At 43.2% G+C, this 23,036-nt stretch overlaps 1 protein-coding gene across 4 annotated transcripts in view; it reads right to left on the bottom strand.

Moving 5' to 3' along the window:
• Positions 1-22,154, bottom strand: part of BCAS1 (breast carcinoma amplified sequence 1) — a 128,909-nt gene extending 106,755 nt beyond the window's left edge. For 3 of the 4 annotated variants that reach the window (XM_025398904.1, XM_025398905.1, XM_025398903.1), the window contains exons 1-3: positions 21,755-22,154; positions 9,512-9,588; positions 8,938-9,007 (exon numbers count right to left, since the gene is read on the bottom strand). In XM_025398904.1, the coding sequence (XP_025254689.1) occupies positions 8,938-9,007; positions 9,512-9,583 (142 nt within the window). In that variant the 5' untranslated portion in view covers positions 9,584-9,588; positions 21,755-22,154. Of the gene's footprint in view, positions 1-8,937; positions 9,008-9,511; positions 9,589-9,837; positions 9,884-21,754 lie in introns of those variants that run through there. The other variant, XM_025398906.1, reaches the window with a different exon arrangement.
• Between the last annotated feature and the right edge of the window lie 882 nt (positions 22,155-23,036).

The following is a 23,036-nucleotide window of genomic DNA, read 5'->3' as shown; positions in this document are numbered from 1 at the left end:
AGGTCAAACATTCCTTCTGTTTCTGGAAAATGATGTGTCCTGGCAGAGAAGGCATGTCTTAGTCTCTGACATACATCAGCAGTGAAGTCTGAGAACTAATGTCACAAATTTGCTAGAAAGGAATCAAAGGGCAAAAATCAGCATTTTTATTTCTCCAAAGATCTATGAAGTTTTAGGCAAAAATAACATGCAGGTGGGAAAATCTGATCAGGTGATATGTCAGGGAAAGCCAACGGTAAAAAATAAGTATGAGAGTAGCCACTACTTTTTGTTTTGTTTTGTTTTTTAAATAGAGATGGGGTCTCTCTGTTGCCCAGGCTGAACTCAAACTCTTGGACTCAAGCAATCCTCCCACCTCAGCCTCCCAAAGTGCTGGGATTTTAGGCTTGAACCACTGCACCCACCCCAATAGCCTCTACTTTTGGTTTTGCCCAGAATCCTTTATTTCAGCACATTTATCTTGTGCCAGCTGCTGTTTTTAGAGCTCCCCTACAAAGTTCATACTATTATTCCAATTTTACAGATGAGACTCAGAATACAACTTCCTTGCCAAGGTTGTACAGCTAGTGAGTGGCAGAGCCAAAACCTATGCCCGGGTCTGTTAGAGTCCTATGCTTGAGAGGATATGGTTCCATTTCCGATTGCTGTAACAAATTACCCCAAATGCCCCAGCACAAATATATTATGCTTCTGAAGGTTGTAGGTCAAAAATGGGTCAGTGTCTAGAGGCTGTAGGGGAGAATCTATTTCCTTCTCTTCTCTAGTATCCAGAGGTCACCTACATTCCTTGGCTTGTGGCTGCATCCTCCAGCTTCCAGGCCAGCAGTGTAGCATCTTTAAGTCTCTCTCTGTCTGTGACATCTGCTCCCATAATCACACCTTTTCCTACTCCAACCCTTCTGCCTCCCTCTTGTGAAGACCCTTATGATCACATTGAGTCCACCTGGATAATCCAGGATAATATCATCATCTCACATTCCTTAGTCACATCTGCAAAGTCCTTTTGCCATGTAAGGTCACATACTCATAGGTGCTGAAGATTAGACGTGAGCATTTGATGGGAGGAGGGGCACCGTGCCGTGTGCTGGACTCTTAGCTATGATACTCTGTGGTCTCATATACGAAGAAATCGCATAAGTTGCTCTCCCTAGTGTACGCAGTCTCAGTGGGGATGGTATTAATCCCAAGGGGGCGAAAATTGGTTCTGTGGGGGAGGATGAACAAAACTGATTCCTTTTATGTACAGAGCACAGATACAGTACACAGATACACAGATACATGTCAGTGATATTACAATTTCATGAATGGGATTCACTTAGCTCTTAATGCATTACCTTGTCTAGTCCTGGATGTCACCTGTGAGGCCAGCGTGTCATCCCCACTTGCCCACTTGCCTTCTTTGCCCTGGCCGTCCACACTCTGCCCCCCCTTGCAACCCTCCCCAACACCTCAGCTCTGCTTGAGTGAGAAGATGACTCTGGGATCCCCCTTGAAAACATATGTGCCTTTAAAAACTGTGTTTTTGTTATTGAAGAACAAAATGTTAATTATATTACAGCAGCATTAGCTGTGCTCTCACAGAGCTTGGTTTTATGCTAATACTGGCCATCTGTCTCTTCAAGGGGGTCTTTTGCAAAGAAACAAATAGAAAACAACTATATTCTTAAGGTGGTAAAAAGCCTTTTTAGGTATTTCCTTCCCAGAATCTCTAGGCTTAGGCTTTCTCTTCTCTTTTTAGCTTTTGAGTGAAAAAGGTAAGGAGCAGCCGTCATTCTCCTTTCTTACTGGTGGGAAAGTGATTGTTGCATATTAATAGGGGTTGTGGCACGTCCGTGGTGAAGTTTCACTAAATGGAACAGAGTATTCTCTTTCTAGGATGATTAATTTGGTCTGGCCTGACAGTGGCGTGTGGGACTAAATGTTCTGTCCTTTCTAACTGCCTGATCTCTGAGACATGGGAGATTGAGTTTCTCCTTCACAATCCACCAAAGTTTGCATGTGAACAAAACGGGGGATCTCTGCACGCCACAGGAAGGTGATGTGCTCAACTGCGAGGTGTGGTCCTACTTGAAGTTGTCTGATTCAATGAGATGCAATAAATTCACATACCACACTTACTAGGGGGAGGTCAATAGGTATCAGGTGACGGTCTCCTGAGGTCTCCCTCTCCTGGGCATATATGGGAGGAATGGGCTGACAGAATAGCTAAGAGGTGTCATCTCTTCACAAAACACCTCCCCATCACATTACTTTCTTTTATGCAGACTCCTCCTGCCCCCAGTGATGAATTCAGAGGAAGTAAAGGAACTGGTTGAGCAGAAGACACCCTTTCAACATAGCAAATGATCTTTTCCCCCATTCTTTATTAATTCATTTTTTTTCTTTAGTTGATGTGAGCTGCTTTTGACTATACTGATTTTTTTTGTAGTTGTTGTTGAGATGGATTCTCTCTCTGTCTTTTACTCTGGAGTGTAGTGGCATGATCTAAGCTCAGCTCACTGCAACATCCGCCTCCCCAGGTTCAAGAGAGATTCTCCTTCCTCAGCCCCCTGAGTATCTGGGATTACAGACGTGTGTCACCACGCCCAGCTAATTTTTGCATTTTTAGTAGAGATGGGGTTTCACCATGTTGACCAGGCTGGTCTTGAACTCCCGACCTCAGGTGATCCACCCGTCTTGGCCTCCCAAAGTGCTGGGATTACAAGCGTGACCCACTGCGCCTGGCCAACTATACTGATTTTTAAAAAACTTCATTGTACCTTAACAGCATTTACAAAAATCAGATTTATCTGATTGAAGTATAATTTACATACAATAAAATCCACCAACTTTAATAGCACAATTCAGTGCATTTTGACAAAATATGCAGTCATGTAACCTCCATCATGATGAAGATATAAAGCTTCTCCATCATTCCAAAGTTTCCTGATGTCCCTCTGCAGTGACTGCCTCAACGAGCCCCAGCCCCTGGCAACCACTGATCTACTTTCTATTACTACATTTGTGCCCTTTCTAGAATGTTATATACGTGGAATCATATAGTATGTTGCCTTTTCTGTCTGGCTTCTTTTTCTCAGTATAATAATTTTGAGATTCATCCATGCTGTTGCATTGATCAGTACTTCCTTCTTATTTATTGCTAAGGAGTATACCATCTGCTATAGCCTGAATGTGTCCCCCAAAATTCATATGTTGAAACTTAATTACCATGTGATCATATTAAGAGGTGGGGCCTTAAGGAGGTGATGAAGTTTAGAGGGCAAAGACCACATAAATGGAATTATAGACTTTATAAAAGGACTTGAGGGAACTAGCTAGTCCCTTTCATGTCCTTCTGTCGCTTCTGCCATATGAGGACACAGCATTCCTCCACTCTGGTGGGCACAGCAACAAGGTGCCATATTGGAAGTATAGAACAGGGCCCTCACCAGACACTGAACCTGCTGGTGCTTTGATCTTGGACTTCCCAGCCTCTAGAACTAAGAGAAATAAATTTCTACTCTTTATAAATTACCCGGTCTATGGTATTTTGTTATAGCAGCACAAACAGATCACGAGACCATTGTATGGACATACCCTAATTGGATTAACCGTTCTTCTAATGATAGATACTTTGCTCTAATACAAATAATTCTCCAGATATTTTTGGATTCAAACAAAAAAACTATTTGAAAAGGGTAGAGACAAATTGAGGATACTAATTTAAACAATTGTATTTTGGCAGAACAAGCACATAAGCCTCTCACCCAAAGTTTGCAAGTAAATGTGCTGGTCTTAGTGGCATTGCAGGTAAATCACACGGTATGCTGCTTTAACATCATTGACAACCTACTCCAAAACGGGACACTCAAATAATATCAAAAATTGGTGAGTTAAGCTAGAAATAGAACATAAGCAAAAACTGAGACATTTTGATTTTATTATTCATCATTACTTAAGATGAATAATAATCCCAGGCTTTCAAGAAAGATCTCTAATCCACATGGATTGTATTACTTAATGTTTGTTTAATATCAAATTCCCATGATGGCTTGCTCTTACTAAGAAAAAGCACTCTACACGATACATTTCTTTCTAGGAGGATACAGAATGTAATTTCATGTTTTATTTTAAAAGAGGTATTTTCCCTGACTGATATCTCTCACATTGTATCTAAAGACAAATAAAAGACTTACAAAGCATAAGGGATATAGGAAAGACTAGTTTTAACTTTTGATTTTAAAGTTCCAAAAGATATGTTAAGCAGAAATAATACAGTTAACTTCAAACAGCAATGGCAGTCTTTAAGTCAATTGACATTAAATCTAAGACAGAATAACTTTCCTTATGTATTTACCACATGCCAGACACTGTTCTGAGAGTTTTAGGAGTATTGACTTATTTAAACCATACAACAACTTAGAAGCTTGCTCTTATCATTATTATAATTCCCATTTTACAGATGACAGAACAAAGAAGCTCAGAAACCTGCCCAAGCTCACTTATTGGAGCCATGATTCAAATGTAGCATCCCAGCCTCTTTGGCTGTTTGGTTAGCCACGGTACCATTGCTGCTTCTAAATAAGCCTTCATAGGAAATATTATTGGATGCCAATTGTATTAGTCTGTTCTCATGCTATTAATAAAGACATACCCAAGACTGGGTAATTTATAAAGGAAAGAGGTTTAGTGGACTCACAGTTCCACATGGCTGGGGAGACCTCACAATCATGGCAGATGACAAAGAAAGAGCAAAGGGATGTCTTACATGGCAGCAGGCAAGGGAGCATACGCAGAGGAACTCCCATTTATAAAACCACCAAATCTCGTGAGACTTATTCACTATCATGAGAACAGCATGGGAAAAACATGCCCCTATGATTCAATTACCTCCCACTGGGTCCCTCTCATGACACATGGGGATTATGGGAGCTATAGTTCAAGATGAGATTTGGGTGGGGACACAACCAAACTGTATCACCAATGAACTGTTTTAATTGTAATTTTTTTAAATAGGAAAAGTATAGATAAAAAGAAACCAAACAGTCACCTAGATTTCTATTTACATATTTTTCCAATGACTTTTCTATATCTATATACATATATGGATATACCAACAGAGATCAATAGAAATGTGCATCAAAAGACATGGTCAAAGAATTCTCTCTGAAAGACAAAAAAAGGCACTCAGAATTCCAATTTTATACCCCTTACAACTGCACTGAAAATTATAACTTAGCTAATAATCTTAGGAAAACAGCATGAGGACAATAATAAGCTTAAAAGGGGTAATCACTCTAAAGCAAGTTGCACAGGTTGAAGATGTAAATGAGTAACAGGCAAAATTGCTACCTTGGGATTAACTGGGACTCTTTACAAATTCCCCAGTGGTAGCTGAGGATGTTGAAAGCAAGACTGCCAGGTATGAGGGCGAGGTACAAATAACCCATGACTTGTAAATGTGTGTTTCTTTTCCCTTGTCATGTGCAGGTGTTCACACAGCAACTGCTATTTCAGACTGTTGTCCTCGGTTTCTCTTGCCTGTGTCCCTCCTTTCGGGAACATCTTTGTGATATACATACGTATATATGAAATATGCATACATATATGTATATCTCAAATATGTGCATATACATATGTGAGATATACACATACATGAGCTATACCTATGCATATGTATATCTCATATATGTTAATACACATGCATATATATACACATCTATAAAACATAAATATATTACAGGTGAGAGAGGAAAGAAAAGAGAGAGTGAGATGGAGGATAGAGAGAAGGGTAGAGAGACAGGCTTTCTCAATCCCAACAATTTTTCCCTATTCATTCCCTGCCCTTGTACTCCATATTAAATATAAGAGGATAATTGAAAACAACCCGATTAAAAATTGGGCCAAAATGAGAATGTAAACTGGCATAGTCATTATGGGAAATAGTATGGAAGTTCCTAAGAAAGTTAAAAAATAAAACTACTATATTAGTCTGTTTTCACACTGCTGATAAAGACTAGGAAGAAGTTTCACACTGCTGATATCCGATACTGGGAAGAAAAACAGGTTGAATTGGACTTATAGATCCACATGACGGGGGAGGCCTCAGAATCATGGTGGGAGGTGAAAGGCACTTCTTACATGGCGGTGGCAAGAGAAAATGAGGAAGATGCAACAGTGGAAGCCCCTGATAAAACCATCAGATCTCACGAGACTTATTCACTACCGTGAGAACAGTATGGGGGAAACTGCCCCCATGATTCAAATTATCTCCCACTGGGTCCCTCCCACAACACATAGGAATTATGGGAGTGCAACTAAAAATGAGATTTGGGTGGGGACACAGAGCAAAACCATATCAACTACCATATGATTCAGCAATCCACCTCTGGGTATATATCTAAAAAAATGAAAGCAGGGTAGCTGTAGTCCCAAGTTCATTGCAGCATTATTCACAATAGCCAAGATATGGGAACGACCTATGTGTCCATCAGTGGATGAATGGATAAATAAAATATATATATGGACACACACATATACATGTGTATAAATATACACACACACAATGGAATATTCAGTCATACAAAAGAAGGAAATATTGGCATTTGCAACTTGAACCTGGAGGACTTTATGATAAGTGAAAGGAGCTAGACACAGAAAGGCAAATACTATATGATCTCACTTACATGTGGAATCTAAAAAAGTTGAATTCATAGAAGCAGAGAGTAAATGGTGATTACCAGGGGCTGAGGTCCAGGGAAAATTGTGGTCAAAGGGTACATACTTTCACTCATAAGATGAATAAGTTGCATGGTAAATATAAGTTAATAATACTGTTTTGCTCACTTGAAATTTGCTAAGAGTATATCATAAGGGTCCTCACCACACCCTACAACAAAAACAAAAAAGTAGCTATGTATGGTGAGGGATGTGTTGATTATATATATATATAATATATATATAATATATAAATTATATAAATTATATATATAATATATAAATTATATATATAAATTATATATATTATATATATTATATATATAAATTATATATAATATATATAAATTATATATATAATATATAAATTATATATATAATATATATAAAAAATATACACACACACACCCCATGGAATACTACTCAGCCATAAAAATAACAAAATAATGTCTTTTGAAGCAACTTGGATGGAAATGGAGGCCATTATTCTAAGTGAAGCAACTTAAGAACAGAAACCAAATGCTGCATGTTCTCACTTACAAGTGGGAGCTAAGCTATGTGTATACAGGGTCATAGGGTAGTATAATGGACATTGGAGACTCCAAAGAAGGGAGGGTGGGAGTAGAATGAGGGTTGAAAATTACCTATTGGGTACAATGTACACTACTGGGGTAACAGGTACATTAAAAGCCCAGACTTTGCCACTATATAATCACATCCACGTAACCAAAAACCACTTTTACCCTAAAGCTATGAAATTTTTTTAAAAAGAACCTTCTACAGAGCCCCTAATAGTTCAGATTCTTAGTCCCCAACCTTAGGGTGTTCTGAATAGCAGCTATGGGATGAGACTAGGGCACGGAAATTTTAATACATTCCCCAGGAAATTCTAAAACCTTTGGAACCAATGCTATAATATACCTCCTTCATTACTCAGGAAAGGAAACCGAAGCGCAGAATCTTATATGTGAATGAAAACACCCATAACCGTAATATGATAATGATAGAAGCACTTATTATCTGTCAGGCACTGTGGTATGTGCTTTTGTTATATCAGATGCTTATGCTATAGGTACTGTTATTACTTCCGCTGTATGGATGAGGAGCCAGAGGTTCAGAGAGGTTATGTAACTTGCTCAAGGTCACACAGCTAGTAGGTGGCAAAGCCAGCAGTCTGATTGCAGAGTTCTTACCCTCAACTACTGGGCTGTACTAGCTCTTCTTATATAGTTTATATGTATCCGTCACATAGTAGAACCTGACCACTCTGAAAGCATTGACTATATAGTCTTATACTCCAGGATAAACTCAAATAGGTAAATATATGCCTCAGTTTTAACACTGCCCTCATGTGGACAAAATTCTGCTGTCTTGTATAATTTACCAGTTTCAGAGGAATTCATAAGTGCTGATAATGGCAGAGGCTGTGCACATTTTGGGGAAAGGAATATATGAAATATCGCTGGGGACCATGTTAAATGTTTAATAAACAACCTCCTTTAATCCTCATAGCAATTCTCTGAGGTAGGTACTTTTATCCTCATTTTACAGATGAGAAAACTGAGGCTGAGAAAAGCAGATGTCTTGTGCCAGGTCACACAGCCAGTCATCTGCAGGGCAGGGACTGCAACCTAGGCCTGCCAATCTTCATGTTTTCACTCTATTGCTTTTATCTTATCTGCTGTAACTCCTCAGTCTCCCCCAGCTGTCAGAAGCTCAGAAGAGATCCATTGTTTGGCTGAATCATATCGCCCCAAAAGTTGCTGAAGTCCTAACCCCCTGTGAATGTGACCTTATTTGGAAACAGAATCTTTGCAGATGATCAAGTTAAGATGAGGTTATTAGAGTGGGCCCTAATCCAGCATGACTGTTTTCATATGATGAAGGGGAAATTTAGATGTGCATAGAGGGAAGATGGCATGAAGATGCAGGGAGAAGATGGCCATCCACAAGCCGATGAGAGTGGCATGGAACATGTTCTCCCTGATGATCCTCAGAAGGAACCACTGCTGCTGAGAACTTTATTTTGAACTTTTGGCCTTCAGCACTGTGAGACAATACATTTCTGTTGTGTAAGCCACCCGTGCATGGTAGCCCAAGGAACAAATGCAAGTGTTTTCAAAGTGAACCTGCGGCTTCAACCCTCTCATTTTTTTTTTTTTTCCACCATAAACAGCACCTGCAGACCCTCCTTCCCCATGAGAGGATAGCTGCCCTTCCCAGAGTGCCCTTCCCACCGACCTTCCTCGAAGTGCTGAACTGTGTGGGTCGACATCACCACCGGAACCCCGTTCTGAGCAGACGCGTTGTCCTGAAACAGACCACGTGACATTGTGAGACAAATCTTAGGGGGCAAAATCAGAAGAACTCAAGGAAGAACCTCGAAGATACAAGGATGTCTCACAAAAATTAAACTTAACTTAAAGGCTGTGTTTCTAGAAGCTCCTCAGCTTTCTATCACACCTCGGAGAACAAAATAACTCACTCCAAGAGTGGACTCCAGTTATTATGAGAGCACAGCATGGTGCCTCAGCTCAGGGGATCCCACCCTCACAGGAAGCTCTGACCCCTCGCACGGAGGGCACCCCAGGCTCAAATGGGCACTTGTCAAGTCAGGGGTGGAGCACGAGTTTAATATGCTGATTCTGACACCTTTTAGGTTATCCTCACTCCACTGTCTTGCACACACAGACACAATCAATCAGCAGCCAGGACTTTTTAGTCAACACACTTGTCAAATACAGGAAGTTCTTTTTTTTTTTTTTTTTTTTTTTTTTTTTTCCTGCTGATGCCCCTTTAATGGTTACTACACTACCTTGTAAATCTCTGCTTCTGGTTCATTCTCTTGGTCTTCAACTCTTTGGGGAACGCTCATTTGATTACCCATTTCTCCTATAATGGAGAGAAAGAGGAAGAGAGAAAGAAATCAAAACCAAACGAAACTACACGCGATACGAACGTGCAGAGGCCTGGCAAGTTGCCCATGGCTGTATTATCATCAGCTGAGATCTGAACAAATTGCTTGTATTAGTCCGTTCTCACACTGCTATGAAGAAATACCCGAGACTGGGTAATTTATAAAGAAAAGAGGTTGAATTGACTCATGGTTCTGCATGGCTGGGGAGGCCTCAGGAAACTTACAATCATGGCAGAGGGCACCTCTTCACAGGGTACCAGGAGAATGCGTGCGAGCTGGGGAAATGCCAGATGCTTATAAAATCATCAGATCTCATGAGACTCACTCAGTATCACGAGAACAGCATGGAGGAAACTGCCCCAATGATCCAGTTATCTCCACCTGGTCCCACCCTTGACGTGGGGATTATGAGGATTACAATTCAAGATAAGAGTTTGCGTAGATGGCTCAAGCCTGTAATCCCAGCACTTTGGGAGGCCGAGACGGGCGGATCACGAGGTCAGGAGATCGAGACCATCCTGGCTAACACAGTGAAACCCCGTCTCTACTAAAAAAATACACAAAAACTAGCCGGGCGAGGTGGCGGGCGCCTGTAGTCCCAGCTACTCGGGAGGCTGAGGCAGGAGAATGGCGTGAACCCGGGAGGCGGAGCTTGCAGTGAGCTGAGATCCGGCCACTGCACTCCAGCCCAGGCGGCAGAGACTCCGTCTCAAAAAAAAAAAAAAAGAGTTTGCGTAGAGACACAGCTCAACTATATCATTGCTTATATTTATTTTGGGGAATAGAAATGAGATTTTGGACTCATCTATTCAAAAGAGTTAAAGTTAAACGCAGTCATAATTTTCAGTTGCATTTCACTGATAGGGGAAAATATTTATCATTATGAAAAGTGTATTCAGTGTAGATAGCATTTTTTTCTCTCTTAGCTAGAGTCACAGCTATTAAGATTTTAGAATGAGGGTAATTGAAATAATAATTTTTAGCTTTTTCTGATTCTCAAACTAAATTAATTCCCCTATTAAAACCTTTTACACTACTGCCTTTTTTTTTTTTTTCATAGCATTTAGCAGGGTTTGTAATTATATACTTACTTGGGTATATCTTCATGCTTTCATTGATTTAACACATATGGTCATGTGTCACTCAAGGGGGAGGAAATGTTCTGAGAAATGCATCGTTAGACGATTTGATGGTTGTGTGAACATCATAGATGGTATAGACTACTACACACCTAGGCTGTATGGTATAGCCTATTGTTCCTAGGCCACTAACCTGCACAGTGTGCGACTACATTGAACACTTGGGGAAACTGTGACACACTGGGAAGTATTTGTGCACCTAAACATATCGAAACAGAAAAAGTACAGTAAATACGTAATATTATAATCTCATGCGACCACTAAGTGTATGTGGTCCATCATTGACTAAGGTATCATTATGCAGCGTATGACTTGTCTATTGAGCACAGCTATGCGAGGCACTAGGGTTACAGCTGTGAATTAAACACGCAAGGCCCTCTGACTTCACAGAGCTGAAATATGCTACACAGGGAGAGAGTTAACATATGAACAATAAATCCACAAATGAGGTCATTTCTGATAGTTCAAGGCAGCATGGCACAGTGGTTATGAGCACAGACTCTAGAGCAAAACTGTCTGGGCATGAATCCTCTCTCTGCTCCTTGTGGCTGTGTGTGCTTGGGAGAGTTAATTAGCCTCACTGTGCCTCATAAGACTGCTATAAGGACCCAATGAGTTAATGCTTGTGACCTGGTTAGAACAATGTCTAGCTCATGTTAAGCAAAACATATGTGCTTATTAAACAAAAACGCATAGGGTTCTAAGTTGTGAATAAAAGTAATTTTTTTTTGAGATGGAGTCTCTCTCTGTCGCACAGGCTGGAGTGCAGTGGTTCAATCTCAGCTCACTGCAACCTCCGCCTCCTGGGTTTCAACAATTCTCCTGCCTCAGCCTCCTGAGTAGCTGGGATAACAGGTGCGTGGCACAACACCCGGCAATGTTTTTTTTTGTATTTTTAGTAGAGATGGGGTTTCACCATGTTGGCTGGGCTGGTCTCGAATGCCTGACCTCATGTGATCCACCCGCCTTGGCCTCCCAAAGTGCTGGGATTACAGGCGCAAGCCACTGCGCCCCGTTGAATAAAAGTAATTAATAACATCATGTGAGATGGGATCATATGGGAGATGGCAGGTTGTGGCAATGCTGGGTAGGATGGTTCTGAAATGACCATTAATGTGGTTATTGTCCCATAGGTGAAGGGCAAAGTTGAGTATTTATGTCTCCCTTCCTAAAGAAATGGTAAGCACCCTGAGGTCAAAGGCAGTGTCTACCTTCATCCAATTTTGTATCTCCTAATCTTAGCAATGTGTTTGCATTTATTGGGAGCTCAATTATTATTAGTCAATGGAGGGAATAACCATGGATAACATCTCTCACATATGAGGCACAGACCTAGGTACACGACCACATCATCACCAAACCTCTGAAGAGCTTTGTTATAATGATGATGATAACAGGAAATCATTACTCAGCATGTTCTCAATTCCAAGCTCTAATTTCTGAGTGCTTCACCTGTATTGTCTCATGTAGTCCTATAGCGTTCCTGTGTGATAGAGGCATCATGATTTCATTCTTCATACGAGGAAGCCGAAACTCAAGGGGCTTAAATTATTTTCCAAAGGTCACCCAGTTAATGAGCAAGTTTCAAATACAGTCTGGCTGTGCTCCTAACCACCGGAATGTTCTGCATATTACTAGCTTTCCTTAAAAAGGTGGAATGGAGCCTCCAAGACTCACCAAGGACAAACATCCAGTGAGGAACTGACTCCTAATATATCCGATCCCTACACAAGAACCCTTGCAGCCACTCCAAAGGCCTGCTGTCTGGCCACCTAAAGTTCTCTTGCACACATAATTCCAATGTAGCCCATCTCCAAAGACCTAGCTTCTGGCTTATCTGCTCCAGTGGCTCTTGGAATAAAAATTAGGACTTTTGATTTCTGGCTGAAAGGAGCCAATGAATCACCAGGATTCTTGTGGATCTCTCGCCTTTGGTGTGAGTTTATACTCCCTGGTAGTAGACGCGTTGAGCAATTGGATATTGAGGAGGCCAAACAAAAGGTCGTGGATCTCACCATGTGTTCTCTTGCAGGAATTTAATACATAACCACATCTGGGGATTCTGTATGTCTTCTGATCATACCACATGATAAAGCTGAGCACTGCTAAAACATATAGGACACTTGTTGTTTTGTACTCTTTTCTATTTATAAAAATCCATGACTCAAACCCTTGCATCAGATCATCGCTTCTGTCTGTTAATGGGACAATAACATTGAATCCTCAAGACCAGGGTTGGCAAAGAACAGCAGAGGCCAGATTCAGCTCACTGCCTGTTTCAGTAGGCCAGTGAGCTAAAAATGAGTTTTAAATTTATAAATGGTTGGAAAAAAAATCAGAAGAATCATAGAATGTGACACATGAAAATTATATGAAAGTCAAATCTCAGCATCCATAAATAAAGTTTTGCTGGAAGATAGCCATGCCCTTTTATTTATATATTGTCTGTGATGGCTTTCATGCTATAATGACGGGGCTGAGTACTTGCAACAGAGACCTATGGCCTGCAAAGCCTAAAATATTTACTATCTGACTCTTTACAGAAAGTTTACCGGGATTTGAACCTACTATGTATAAAAACAATGATGACAACTCTAAAAAATCATAGAAATGATAGAGTAATAACAATGACAACATTTGGTGAGTGCTTATCATCTGTTGAGAAACTGTTCTAGGAGCTTTATTTGCAGTAAAACTAATTTGCTCTTTGCAGCAATTCAACAAGGCAGAGGTATTGTTATTATTTCAATTTTGCTGGTGTAGAAACTGAGGCATGCAGGTTAAATGTCTTGGTCAAGGATACACACAAACACGTTCATAAATGCACATGCGAGAATATATATACACAAAGTATCTATCTAAATTCAGCTTTTAACAACTTTTAAAATTATTTTAACAGTAGGTTTACAAGCTTTATTTTAAAGTTCTTCCCATTTAATGTAAATTCAATCCTAACAGAGCTACTTTGAATCAACGCTGGAGGTTTTGAAAAATCTTGGAGCTGGAAGATGCGTGGTGTATGGACGTAGGAGAGAAGCTTTTTCTTCTCACAGAGTTGGGGTTACATTATTCTGATCATTGCACATCCTAAGTAGCCTCTCGGCCACCTCAAGGTGAAGGGGACTGAAAGAAGGAAAATCTAATGGCGTGTCTTTTTCAGTGATAACCTGGATTCAGATATTGTCACTTTCCACTAGCAGTTATAATGCATGTGTTGCTAAATTGCTCCTGCCTGTCCGTCAACCTTTTAAGGAACAGGATTTATCTGGGTGGGACAAAAGCAAAAGGTTACTGCCATCTGTTGGCTGACGTCAATATTAGCAGAAGTGAATTTATTCAGACTACAGGACTAGGTCCAAACAACTGGGAGGACTGAAAGAAGCATTTTGATGTTTTGCAATGAAGTCTTCTGTTAACAGTTGGCAAGAAGATGGCAACTCTTTCAGTGCCAGTGCCCCAAAGGTCCTGGAACTCGTAATAATGATACCATATATGACTTGTATGAAGAGCTTGCGGTGTGCCAACCCAGCGCTGAAGCTCTGTGTAGACACCAGTGCAGCACACAGGATGGGAACGTGGGCTCTGGAGTTTGGAATCTCCGAGCATTACTGAGCCTCGCTGGGCCTCAGTTTCCTCATCTGTAAAAATCGGGATAATTATAGCCTCCATCTCAAGGGGCTGGTATGAGAATCAAACCAGTGAATAGAAGCAAAGTGCCCTGAACAGGGTCTGGCACATAACGAGCATTGTGCAAGTGTTAGCACGAATAGGACTCTCCCCGATATGATCTTTGCTCTTTGAAGCCCGTTTCTCCCACAGGTGCCTGGTAGTGAGACTCTACTGAGGAATCCGGCAACATTTCTGATTCCCGTGATCCTCTCACCAAAAAGTCAAGTTGGGGCCCTGGAATTTGTATTTTTAGCAAATGCCCCAGTGATTCTCACAGTATGAAAAACACTGTGATGGTGAAACCATCTTCAAGGCTTTTTCCAGGAATGAGGATGTTCTAGGACACGGGACTCTTTATGTTACAACTGGAAAATCCTGGGCAAACCAGAATGACTTACATGGAGACTTTTTTTAAAATCCCCATTTAATAGATGGGAAAACTGAGGCTCAAGGCAGTTCAGACAGTAATTTTTGTCTGTAATAGTTTTCTCCCATTTCCCAAAAAGAGAAAAGTAAATCAGATAGAGTTTTTCGTGATAAACATACAAGCGAAAGAGCTAGCTTTCATTTTTGAAAAAGAAAAAGTTTGAATGGGGTGTTAAAATGCCCTTTTTTTCATGAACTGATTATATGAGTGTTTCGTCTTTATGACCTTATTTGACATTAAACATACTAAGCTCTGGTGGGTGGAGGGGTGTTGCTTTTGAAATTAGACTTGTGTTTGAGGGTGTGGCACTTTGCCACTGGGGGTTGATTGTGGGGGATCAGATGAGAAAGCCCCTCCACTTCCCCGCCTCCTGCCTGTATCCTGGGGGCCTGTCCCCAGAGTCCCCAGACGGGGCTGCACGTGAGAACCTCCTGCAGAGTTCTGAGATCTCCATGCCCAGGCCCCAGCCAGACCGAGGACAGCAGATTCTCTGGGGTGGGGCCGGGCATCGGGGTACTTTCAAGATCTCTAGGTGGTTTCCATGGCTGAGAGCCCCTGTTCTGGATATTTCTGGGGTGAGAGAACGAGTGTCTCCTGGGGTCAGAACTCTCCTGGCTGCTGCCTACCCTGACCTAGACAACCAGGCCCAGGGATTCTCAGACTGAGGAACAGCTCAGGCTTCGGGGTCCACAGACCACCGTCACCCAGGCATCTGAATACACTCATAACCTTTCTAGGGGCACTGCTTTGCTGGCGCACTGTTTTGTCCGCTTGCAAATCAAGAGAACTGTCCTGGGTCTCCAGTTTCCCTTCCTCCAGAACTGGCGGGCGGGGCAGGCTTTGCAGCTGGTTGTTCAGAAGCAAGCCCGCATGCCCCGCAGAGGCTGCCCGAGTCGAGCGGTCACGCCCTCCTGCATCTCTGGGGCTCCCCTCTCTCCTCTTGAGAACAAGAGCTTTGCAGTGAGACAGGCCTCTGTAAAATCCCACCATCATGGGGCTTTGGGCAAAGCACTTGACCCCTCTGAACGTATCTTTCTTGTGGAAAATGACAGTATTCATAATGCTGACAATAATAAACACATTTGGAGTGTTTTCTCTGTGCTGAACAGCTCTGATTTGCATATATTTGCTTCTCTTGGTCCTCCCAACAACCCTCCGGGTTAGGTACTTTTATTTTCCCAGTTGTCTGATGAGAAACCGGAGCACAGAGGTTGAGGCATGTCCTGACACATCGTGGTACCGTGGGGAAGGGTCAAGGTAATGAGAAAGTGCCTGGCAGGGCACGCACCTAGTAGGTGTTAGTGATATACATGTCCCAAACTCAACTCATGATGGTTCGACTGACAGTATTTCAACTTTATGATAAGTATCTATCTATCTATCTATCTATCTATCTATCTATCTATCTATCATCTAATTTATCTATCTCACACACACACACACTATAGAAATAGATGCCATATTTACAATGTCTAGGGTATTTTATTTTGGTCCCAATTTTCCAAGACTGTATATCTATATTTCGTATTTTGGCTCTTGTCCTATTCCTTGATGACTTCCATTGCTTTGCTAAACGCTTTCTCTTTGGAAATGTGCTGTTCTTTGTTTCTCCCTCACAGTAAGTGGAGCACAGTGTTTCTGGAGCCAGGAGCGATTTCTGCCCCCAAGGGGCATTTGGAAATGCCTGCTTGCAGTTTTGATTGTCACGGTTCAGCTTTGGGGGGCGTGCACTGGCATCCGGTGGGTAGAGGCTGGGGATGGTGCTGCAATGCCCAGGACCGCCCCCTTCCCCCAGTGAAGAATTGCCTGCTTTGCCGAGGGTCGCTTGTGCTGGTATTAAGAGACCCTGGTCTAGCTCCCGGACTTGGGGATTTTCTCCTCGTGTTGATAGCCAGGTGTCACCTAGGGATCTGCATTTCTGAAAAGCACGTGAGCAAATTCATCCGTGGTGGTGAAATAGCGCAAGCCCTCTGCGTGGGCTCCCCTCTGGCTCACACTGGCCATGTGCGTAAGCCCGGGCTCCTTGTCTGAGAAGGGAGGGGTGGAAGGAAGGACCATAATAGATTCCTTGCATGGAGCTCCTGTGAAGATTAGAAGGGTGTGGCCCATGTGTTGTATAACTGGGTGGCTGGTGCACAGCAGTTGAGGAATAGAGATAAGCTGTTCGTATAAGCAGTAAATAAAATGGGCCATACATTAGCAGTAATAATAGCTAACATTTCTGTAGTGCCTACCTTATTCCAGGCATTGCTCTGAACGCGTCTCTATGTTACCTCTACATCCTCATCAGAGCCCTATGAGGCAGGCATCTTTATTGTCCCCATTTTACAGATACAGAACCTGAGCCCAGGGTACTCAAGCTCCTCACTTAAGATCATGCTATGGATTCGTGTTGGATTCGTGTTGAAACCCTAACGTGCAATATGACTGCACTTGGACATATGGCCTCTAAGGAATCAAGGCTAAATGAAATCAGAAGGGTGGACCTTCATCTGATAGAATTAGTGTCATTATAAAAAGAGACATCAAAGAGCACTTTCTCTCTCTCTCAACGGTGTGAGGACACAGCAAGAAGGCAGCTGTTGGCTAGCCAGGAAGAATGGTCTCACCAAGAATGCATCAGCCAGAACCTTGATCTTGGACTTCCAACCTCCAGAACTATAAGAAAACAAATGACTGTTGTTTAAGCCACCTAGTCTATGGTATTTTGGTTACCGCAGCCCAAGCTGACTAATACAGAGCATCTTCTAGTAAGTGGGAGAATCAGGACTTAAACCTCACAAACTCAAGTCGAGAGTTTAGACTCTTAACTTTCTACTTTCTATACTTTATACTATCTCTTCTGCTGTATAAGTGATGTTATAATTTTATGAACTATTTATATGTAATACAATAGAACATGGAATATAAAATATTTCTTGTATATTCATTCTTGAAACGAGAAAATTATAACTAGGCAAGGAATATATATGGTACAATCTAAAGTGAGGATTAGGCTGGGCGCTGTGGCTCATGCTTGTAATCCTAGCACTTTGGGAGGCTGAGGTGGGTGGATCACTTGAGGTCAGGAGTTGGAGACAATCCTGGCCAACATGGCGCAACCCTGTCTCTGCTAAAAATACAAAAATTAGCCAGATGTGGAGGCATAATGCCTGTAATCCCAGCTATTCGGGAGACTGAGGCAGGAGAATTGCTTGAACCTGGGAGGCAGAGGTTGCAGTGAGCTGAGATCGCACCACTGCATTCCAGCCTGAGCGACAGAACAAGACTCTGTCTCAATAAATAAATAAATAAAATAAAGTGAGGATTGAATAATTGAAGAGTCATTGATAATCACTGTAAGGATATAGCACCAGGGCTTGGCAATACTCAGGTAAGTAAATGTTAGTTATTGCTAATGTTATTCATTTAGCTTATTATTGTTATAATTGAGTTAGCTCTGTGTTCTGATCCATCAGTGAATTGGCCTCACGGAAGCTGCCCTCAAATCCCTCCTCTTCTATGCAGTGATAGATGTTCCATGTCGCCTCCTTGTAGTTACAGATTAACAGTAGGCCCTCCTCCTGGAAACAGGCCAAACGCCAAACCCCATGAAAGCTGGCCTGGAGAAAGCACTTCTGAAATGTCATTGCCAGCAGGCAGCTAGATGACTGTTAAATGGAAGGGAAGGTGGTTTTGAAGGGTGGAATGGTGACAGAATTAGTCACCAAGTAAACAAGCAACACCTTCGATCAATGCAATGGAATGTAGGTAACCCAGGGGCCCTCCTCATCGCTCAGCTGAGGGTGATGCCGACATGGCGAGGCTGGCACACCCAGCAGAACCAGCCCTCTGCCCCCAAGGTCAGTAAACACCTTGCAGGAGGAAAGAACAGACCCGCTTTGCCTGCCCCACAGTCCTGCAGCTCCTTGTGTGTGCTCGCACGGTGCTAGGAACATGGTAGCTGTTACCAGGAGTGCCATGTACAGTGCTACAGGTTGCCTCCTGCACAAGGGGACATAGGCGACTGAAATCCAGTCATCACTGTACTGCTCAAGCTCTGATTCCTGGTATGGGACTTTGTGGGTCCGGGGGCAGCGGTGCCTTTATCGAAATTACCTTGGGTGTTTTAGGGCTGCTTGGTGATTGATGTTTTGCTCTTGGAGTACTTAATTATGTTTGCACAAATGGGTGGTAATCCCAAAAATCTTAGAGCTCACTCTCATAGTCTTATTATTGCACCGAACAATTTTTTTTTTTTTTGAGACGGAGTCTCGCTCTGTCCCCCTGGCTGGAGGGCAGTGGGGCCATCTCGGCTTACTGCAAGCTCCGCCTCCCGGGTTCACGCCATTCTCCTGCCTCAGCCTCCTGAGTAGCTGGGACTACAGGCGCCCGCCACCACGCCCGGCTAATTTTTTGTGTTTTTAGTAGAGACGGGGTTTCACCGTGTTAGCCAGGATGGTCTCGATCTCCTGACCTTGTGATCCGCCTGCCTCGGCCTCCCAAAGTGCTGGGATTACAGGCATGAGCCACTGCGCCCGGCCACCAAACATTTTTAAATGCATGATAATCGCAGGTAATGTTAATTGGAGGCTTACTATGTGCCAGGCAGCACCAGGGTGAGCATAGCAGGGCACAAAATGCAGGAGGGCAACCATCTCCGGTGCAGAATCGACAGCAGAGAGTGAGTGCCTCCCTGCATTTTATCTCCCAGGTGCTCACTGGCAGAATAAATCCCATTATTCCCTGATTGCACAGACAAAGAAACCAAGGCTGAGCAATGCATCCCCTCCTCTCACGAATGGCACCTCCACGAGAGTAGGCACCTTGCTAGTCCTACCTGCCCAAGAATAGCAGTCAGAAAGCTACAGAGAGGCACACCTGGGGTTTGAACCTGGGTCTATGTGACTCAGGCACTTAAATCCTGAACTGCTTCATGGCAGGGCACTTGGCTTGAAGAGAAGCTGCAGACACAGAGACAATCAACTCACATCTAATACTCGAGCAGGACAGATGGGCCTGCATGGTGCAAAGGTCCCCCCGCCCCTAACCCGAAGCCTTTTCAGTTCCTCTCCCTCCACGTCTCTGGTCATGGTAAAGCAGGCAGAACCCATGGGCTTTAACGGGCCCATTGCTTTTCCCAAAGTCCATGCCTTTTTCCTAAAATCAAAACCCTTCTACGTTCCAGAACTCTTTGGAAAAAAAAGAATCTTCTATGATTTGGGACATTGGTTTGTTCCCCCACCCTGGCTTAAATGAAAAGATACTTTAGCATGCCCCGCCCCGTCTGTCGTCTTTATTCAGGAGGAAGCGCCCTCTGCAGACCCTGAGTATATACACCCAGGACCTGAAGCCGCTGCGATCGGCTCAGGATCCCCACAAGGCTGAGGCGGATCAGACCCTGGATTTGGGGGGAGCAATGTAAGGGACGCCGAAAAGCTCAGTCGTGGAGATGAATAGTATTTTAACATGAAATTTATGAAAATCATAATTAACGCTGTTCCTGATCTTATCTTTCCCTAACATGTTCGTAGTTTGTTCATCATGGGTGTCTCGCCACTAATTTTGACTTCTAAAAATGTTGTGTGGGCCGGGCGCGGTGGCTCATGCCTGTAATCCCAGCACTTTGGGAGGCCGAGGCGGGTGGATCACAAGGTCAGGAGATTGAGACCATCCTGGCTAACATGGTGAAACCCCGTCTCTACTGAAAATACAAAAAAAAAATTAGCCGGGCGTGGTGGCGGGCGCCTGTAGTCCCAGCTTCTAGGGAGGCTGAGGCAGGAGAATGGCGTGAACCCAGGAGGCGGCGGAGCTTGCAGTGAGCGGAGATCGCGCTGCTGCACTCCAGCCTGGGCGACAGAGCGAGACTCCGTCTCAAACAAAACAAAACAAAACAAAACAAAAAAAACATTGTGTTAACATACCATTTATCTCCATGACAGAGTTTTTGGGCATCCCTTAAATTTCCTGCCCAAGGTGACAGTCTCACTGGCTGCACCCTCATCCCAGGCCCGACTGGACTCCAGTTCCACAGCGTCCTTTCCATGAGACCTTGGAACCAGGTCCAGGTCCCTCTTCACCCAGCCTCATGTTCCTAGTTGTAAAATGGAGATGATGGTAACAGCAAAAACAAGAACCACAGCTAAGAGTTACTAACTGCATAGGTATTTACGTACAGTAGTCCTCTCAGCCCTTTGATCTCAGTACTGTTATTAGGTTCATTTTACAGATGAGGAAACTGAGGCCCAGAGGGCTGAGGGAACCTGCTCCAGGGCACCCAACCAGCCCGGGGTGGAGCTGGGGCTGGTATCTGGCCGTGTGGCTCCAGAGCACCCGCATTCTAATCGCAATGACTCTTCCAGGCAGGAAACTGGTTCAGGGGGACATGTAAACATCAGAGGTCCTGCAGCCGGGATTTGAATCAGCAGCTGTCTCACAGGGTGGTCTTGAGCATGAAATAAGATTCACAAAAGGCAGTCCACAAGTCCTTTTTCCTATCTCCCTACTTATTTAGGCAATGCCTAAGGTGAAGGCTCAGATTCCACTCAGCTGTGGGGGATTCTTGCCCTGATGGATCCCCAAATCACACAGCCTATCCCTCCATCCACTGACTTCTCCCCAAGTCCTGTGCTTGAAAAGACCCTCAATGGTTCCACCAAATAGGAGCTATTTATGTGGCTATGTGCCTGACACTGACCACATTGTCATTTGCTCCTTGTAAAGCTAAGAACTTTGAGATGAGTGCCATCTTTGGGTTCATTACACAGATAGCGAAACTGAGGCTTACACACATCCAAGGCCACACAGTGAACAGAAGGCAGAGCTGGGATCAAACTTGACCCTCTCTGACCCCTGGCCTCTATATGACACCGTCTACCACTAACAGCAAACTCTCCAGCCATGCCTAAAGGATCTGAAAGCAGTTACCTGCTGAGCCCCTGTGGGAGTATCTTCAGTCCCCTGGTGTCCCCTGGAGCTGCTCCTGCACAGGGTCCTGGGTCTCCAGTGCGTGCTGTCCAGTGCCGAGCTGTTGGTGGAGCCTGGCTCCCTGCACTTTGCTTCCTTGTGCAGAGCCTGCTGGCTGAATACACAGAGCAGGGCAAACACAAGCCTGGGTGGAGTCCTCCCTTCGCCGACCGTCCTGCAGAAACAGGTTCTCTTCCTGATGTGGGGCTGCCCTCCCAACTCCAATAAAAACTGAGCACCTGACTTCTCTGGCATTAATGCCTCCCTGGCACCCCAAGTATTCTATCCAGTGCCCCTCACCCACTGAGGCTGCCGGGTTGACCTGGGTAGGCACTTTCCTTCCCCAGTAACCGTAGGTCATGGTCAGAGCAGGGAAAACACGTTCTGTGAGATTTTGCAGTTCCGTCTGCCTTTTACCTTCATTTACTTCAGAACACCACCTCCACCACCACCTAACCACCTAACTGGAAGGAAATAGCTTCTCATCCACTCGACTACCCCTAGTCGTGTAAACCTTACTCCCAAAGGGGTTTGGACACCAGAAATCAGGTAACCTCAGGTTGGTTTACTGCTCTGGAGACATACCATGGTGTTGGAAAGGGCATGCTTTTTCTTTGCAGGCCAGAAATTCGACAGACTATGCAATTTATTTAATTCAAGTTTAGAGTCTCTTACAAGGACATATACAATAGATTATGAGAGCATGAAATAGCATGTAACAAAAGAAAATAGAAGAACAAAATTTGGAACATCAAATGAGAACAGGATTGAAAATAAATGCGCATGTTGATTTACAGACTTGCTATGAAGGGTTTGCAGATATGACTTTGAGCTTCCTAACAGCCAATGAAAGAAGGGAAATATGATAAGTTACACTACTTGGTGCTCTGGAAAAGACATTCAAGAGAATTGCAAAGCAATAATTATTGTGGTTCTATTCAACAATATACTCAGCTTAACCCCTATCACGAATACTTGTCGAGTATCAGGCTATATGTAAGCCTGAGTTTAGAGAGGTGAGTAAAAGATGGTGGGTCTCTACCCTTCTTGCGCTCCATGTCATTGAACATACAATCCTGTAAATATAAACATAGGATTACAGGGTGTGATCCTTATTATAAAAGAAAAGCCAAGGCAGCTAAGAGAGAGAAATAAAGCTGGGAAAGGCCTCTTTCAGAAATCACCATTTAAGAAAAAAAAAATACTATTTAAATAAAAGCTGAATACACAACCAGGCACACCA

The sequence above is a fragment of the Theropithecus gelada genome, chromosome 10 (genome assembly GCF_003255815.1).
Source record: "Theropithecus gelada isolate Dixy chromosome 10, Tgel_1.0, whole genome shotgun sequence".
NCBI classification, from domain to species: domain Eukaryota; kingdom Metazoa; phylum Chordata; class Mammalia; order Primates; family Cercopithecidae; genus Theropithecus; species Theropithecus gelada.
The sequence above is the reverse complement of the archived record's forward strand: the minus strand, read 5'-3'. Positions and strand labels throughout refer to the sequence as shown.